Source organism: Austrofundulus limnaeus, unplaced genomic scaffold (assembly GCF_001266775.1).
Source record: "Austrofundulus limnaeus strain Quisiro unplaced genomic scaffold, Austrofundulus_limnaeus-1.0 Scaffold54, whole genome shotgun sequence".
In the NCBI taxonomy this organism is placed as follows: domain Eukaryota; kingdom Metazoa; phylum Chordata; class Actinopteri; order Cyprinodontiformes; family Rivulidae; genus Austrofundulus; species Austrofundulus limnaeus.
In genome coordinates this window covers 1151928-1156020 of record NW_013952456.1, presented here as the reverse complement: position 1 = coordinate 1156020, position 4093 = coordinate 1151928, and the positions used below count along the sequence as shown (strand labels likewise).

Here is a 4093-nt window from a genome sequence, read left to right as displayed (position 1 = left end):
CCCCAATGTTATTAATCTAGAGATGTAGAGGTTTTTTGTAGGTTCATTACATTGATTTAATTTAAATATCTATTTAAATCCCAGGTTACAAGGCAGCAAAATACTATATATGCCACAGTTCTTTGTCAAACTATGTCCTCATAGTATCCAGTTTTTGAGATAAACTCCAAAACTCAAGAGAATGTAAATTTGATGCTAAAACCCAGATTTGTTTTGAACGTGTGTGAAAAACYTCTCTTCTGTCTTGTCAGGGATCATGTTGGACTTGGACTCTTCCAGTTGTCTCCTCAGAGTTTCTGCTGATAACCAAACAGCAGAAAGAGTGAAATCACCGCTGGATTATCCCAACAGTGACAGTCGCTTCGATGAAGCCCCCCAGGTCCTCTCCACCCCGTGCTTTTCCTCTGGCGCTCACGTCTGGGAGGTGGAGGCTGAGGGCTGCTGGGACATCGCCGTGTCCTACAAGAGCATCCCACGAAAAAGCAAAGGCAGCAGCGCCTTTGGACACAACGCCGAGTCCTGGAGCCTCACGCACAGCGGAGAGGGCTGGCTGTTTGTGTGTCACAACAAACAAAAGACCACTCTGTCAGGGATGCTGCAGAGCAGACGAATATCTGTGGAGGTTAACGTGGAAGAGGGCCGCATCACGTTCAGCTCAATGGATCCAGTAAAAACTCTTCTGCACCAGTTCAGGGCGGAGCTGACTGAGCCAGTGTGTTTGGGTTTAGGTCTTCATCACCTGGATCCTCCCAGCAGAGCCTCTATTGTTACAGCTTCATGATAATCCTGCAGTTTTCAACTCACAACTCAGGAATAACATTTCTGTAGAAACATTTATTGTATGTAGAGCACCTAATTAACTTTGATTGGTTGGAGAGCTTCGTTTCAGATCAAGTATTTTTACWGTATAAATATTTAAGACCTTGTAATAAAAGTTATGTTAAAACATTAAAATTTCATATACGTTTGATCAGTTCTCATTAAAGCAGCTCTGTTTTTATTACAAACACTTTAAAAAGCAGAAAAATAACTTGTTTTATGAGTTACATTACAGGCTAGTTAATTCAAGACACTTTCAGAGTAACTGCTAACCTAATTTATTAAATGTTAAAAACCACAAACGATCCAAACATTAGAACCATAAAAAATATAAAACAAGCAGAATTGAATCTTATTTTTAGTAATTATTTTGGTGAACGTTTGCTATTTTTACACTAACAGTCCAAGGATGAATCTTGTTTTTAATAAGACAACAGCACAAGTATTAATTTCATGCAGTGAATTCAGTTGTCCAAAAAATAATGGAAATTCAAACAGGAATTTAAATAAATCTATATATTTTTAAAGTTTTAAACTTACACTAAAATACATGTTTCTGGCTTTCGATGTGAGAAAGTACTGTATATCGGATCCACTGGACTCAATTAATGTTTGAGGAAAAAAAGAAAAGCATTAACCCGAGAAAAACTAGAGAAATTTATTAACCTAAKGCCACACTAGAAAACACAGGAGCAACTCTGGAAAACACCCAAAACATCCTGAGGTACAAATGATCAAACTAAGGCTCGAGGGCCAGAGGTGAAACATCTGAATCCAACCCTCAACATGTTCAAATGAAAACTACAATCATCATAATATTGACTCTGAAGGCGAGTGAAATCTAACATCTTACCATCATTTTTATCTGCTTTCAAGAAATCGCTGTCAATGTTTTAAACTAATCATTCCTGGCAGTTTAGTAAGGTCTGTGGGTGTGAGCTGAGAGAACCAGATGGGAAGTAAACACTTCAAATTAGGGAAAAAATAATAATACTCCAAATGTCTTTTTTTAAACCAAGAGCTGATATCTTCATTTATAATAATTACATCTCTAACTGTGCATTTTTGGTGCGTATTTTTAAAGAAACCAACAGTGTAAAAATCTGAATATTCAAGACAAAAATGTGGAAACAAGAAAACTCATCAGTTTTCATAACAACAACAGGAGAAAAAAAAAAAAAGATCAATAAGTTTGTTTTTATTAAGAAAACATGAGAGTTAAACTTTCTTTAACACTTGACCGGTCTGAAAAAGGGATTTACAAAAAGATTATAATAAAAGGCATTTTTCAAATTTCAGAAATTAAATCTTAAAATCACAAACTAAATTCAACAATGAACATTAAAAAAATGTTTTTCTGTCTTCTTCTGTTATTTACTATTTATTTATGTTTTTTGTTTGTTTGTTGAGAAACTTATTTAGCTGCCTGTTTACTGACTAAAAGTTGCTAACATACTTAAACGCAACATTTGGTAACAAACCGAACTGAAGACGATATGAAAAGGTCAACAGCACCAGAATGAAAACAACGGTCCCTAATTGCAGACATTTTTTAAATAACTGAGTATCTTTTCTGGAAAAAGGCTGTTAAATCTGTAATTCAAGTACAAAACAGTAAAACACCACTGAAAAGTCGTGACACAGGTTCGTCGTTCTTCAACTGATAAAATGGGGTAAAACTGAAATGGTGGAATTTTCTTTACTTCACTGTTCCCAGACTCTGGTTCCTGACGGTGCACCACGCCTTAAACACGTCTCTGTGAAGCAGGACAACATCAGAACMGTCTAAAACTGGGAAAAAAACAAACATTTAATTGTCAGGCATCTACTTACTTGCAGTGATTGGCCACACATTCGTTACTGCAGTACTCTTTGTCCCAGTCTTCACTGTCCACTGCAGGGTTGTTGCAGCCGGCTCTCACACACATGAGCCTCGCCGTGGCAGCTTCACCTGGCGTGTTCACCTCCATCATGTCCTGAACAAAAGCAAAGATAATCATCTAAAGTCGTGTAGGAATTACTGTGATCTGACGCGTGACTCATCGCATCAAACTGAGGATCAAGTCAAATTTGGTTAAAATGACCTCAGCACATTTTCACATTCCTGMCTTTTTTTTACATTTTGATACCTGGATTATCCTGATATCATGAGAGTTTCTGAATAAATGAGGTGATTTGTCTTCCTAATCAGAATAACCCATTATTATTTGGTTCTAATACTATTTTTWGGTGATTCTAATGAACTGCGATGTCATCCTAAAGAGGAAACCTCAAACAATATTTAGATATTACAATTTACCAGTTGGAAAGTAAAAAAGCTTTGCTAGCAGGGAAAAGAAGCTTCAAAAAAGATGTTTATAACAACCCATAGATAAGATGTCATATTTTAACTAAATGTAATTGTTGCAAATGTTTTAACTAATGCCCTATAGCTGCCTATTTCTCCACATACCACTTTGTGACTTAATTCAATGTGATGGGTCACAAACATTTCCAGGATGGGAGWACTGGGCTGTGTCTCAATTCAGGGGCTGGGTCCTCATGAGTGCACATTTGTCGGCTGCATACGTCACTGCCCCGTGCCGAGTACTGCCCAAATTCAAAGGCTCCTCCTCATGCGGCCGACAAACTCTCGAAATCCGAGGATGCATCCATGTATCCTCACCAGCTGAGGATATCCCAGGATTCAATGCGCGGGCAGCAAAATAAACAGAGAAACAAAGACTGTGGAGTTTTTATTTTTTTAAAGTGTCGGCGTAGTTTGGAAATTCACCACGGACCGAAGGATTTGTTTTTAAAAGTAAGTTTAGCAACTTAGCTGATGAAATTTATGCTGCAATAAGATGTTAAATAAAAAAATGCAACTACAAGTTACGAGAATAAAGTCATAATATTACAACATTAAAGTCGTATAAAAATGAAGTCATAATATTATGAGAATAAATTCATAACATTATGAGATTAAATTCATAATATTTTAGCCTTTAATAAACTYAAGCTGTATTGTAATTAACGGATGCATCGACAGATTTAGTCGTCACGTAGTTAATTTGGATGAAATCATATTAATCTAACACTGACCCAAGTCATCATGGACCACTTTATAAACACAGACATGTCTGTACACAGCTGGTGTGAGGGGAAAAAAGGAGGAAATGAACGGAAAATGGACACATCATGATTTTGACTTTTCTCTCGTAATATTACAATTTTAATCTCATAATATTATGACTTAAATTTCATAATATTCTGACTTTATTCTCATAAAAAAAAA

At 36.4% G+C, this 4093-nt stretch overlaps 2 protein-coding genes across 2 annotated transcripts in view; one reads left to right on the top strand and one right to left on the bottom strand.

Moving 5' to 3' along the window:
• Positions 1-2145, top strand: part of LOC106517899 (E3 ubiquitin-protein ligase TRIM11) — a gene marked incomplete at its 5' end in the record, with an annotated part of 4085 nt that extends 1940 nt beyond the window's left edge. Inside the window, 1 exon segment of the mRNA XM_014008944.1 lies at positions 252-2145. Coding sequence (XP_013864398.1) covers positions 252-781 — 530 coding nt within the window.
• tox4a (TOX high mobility group box family member 4 a) overlaps positions 1998-4093 on the bottom strand; it is an 11425-nt gene continuing 9329 nt past the window's right edge. The window contains exons 8-9 of the mRNA XM_014008943.1: positions 2653-2795; positions 1998-2576 (exon numbers count right to left, since the gene is read on the bottom strand). Of these exons, the coding sequence (XP_013864397.1) occupies positions 2519-2576; positions 2653-2795 (201 nt within the window). The 3' untranslated portion in view covers positions 1998-2518. The remainder of the gene's footprint in view (positions 2577-2652; positions 2796-4093) is intronic.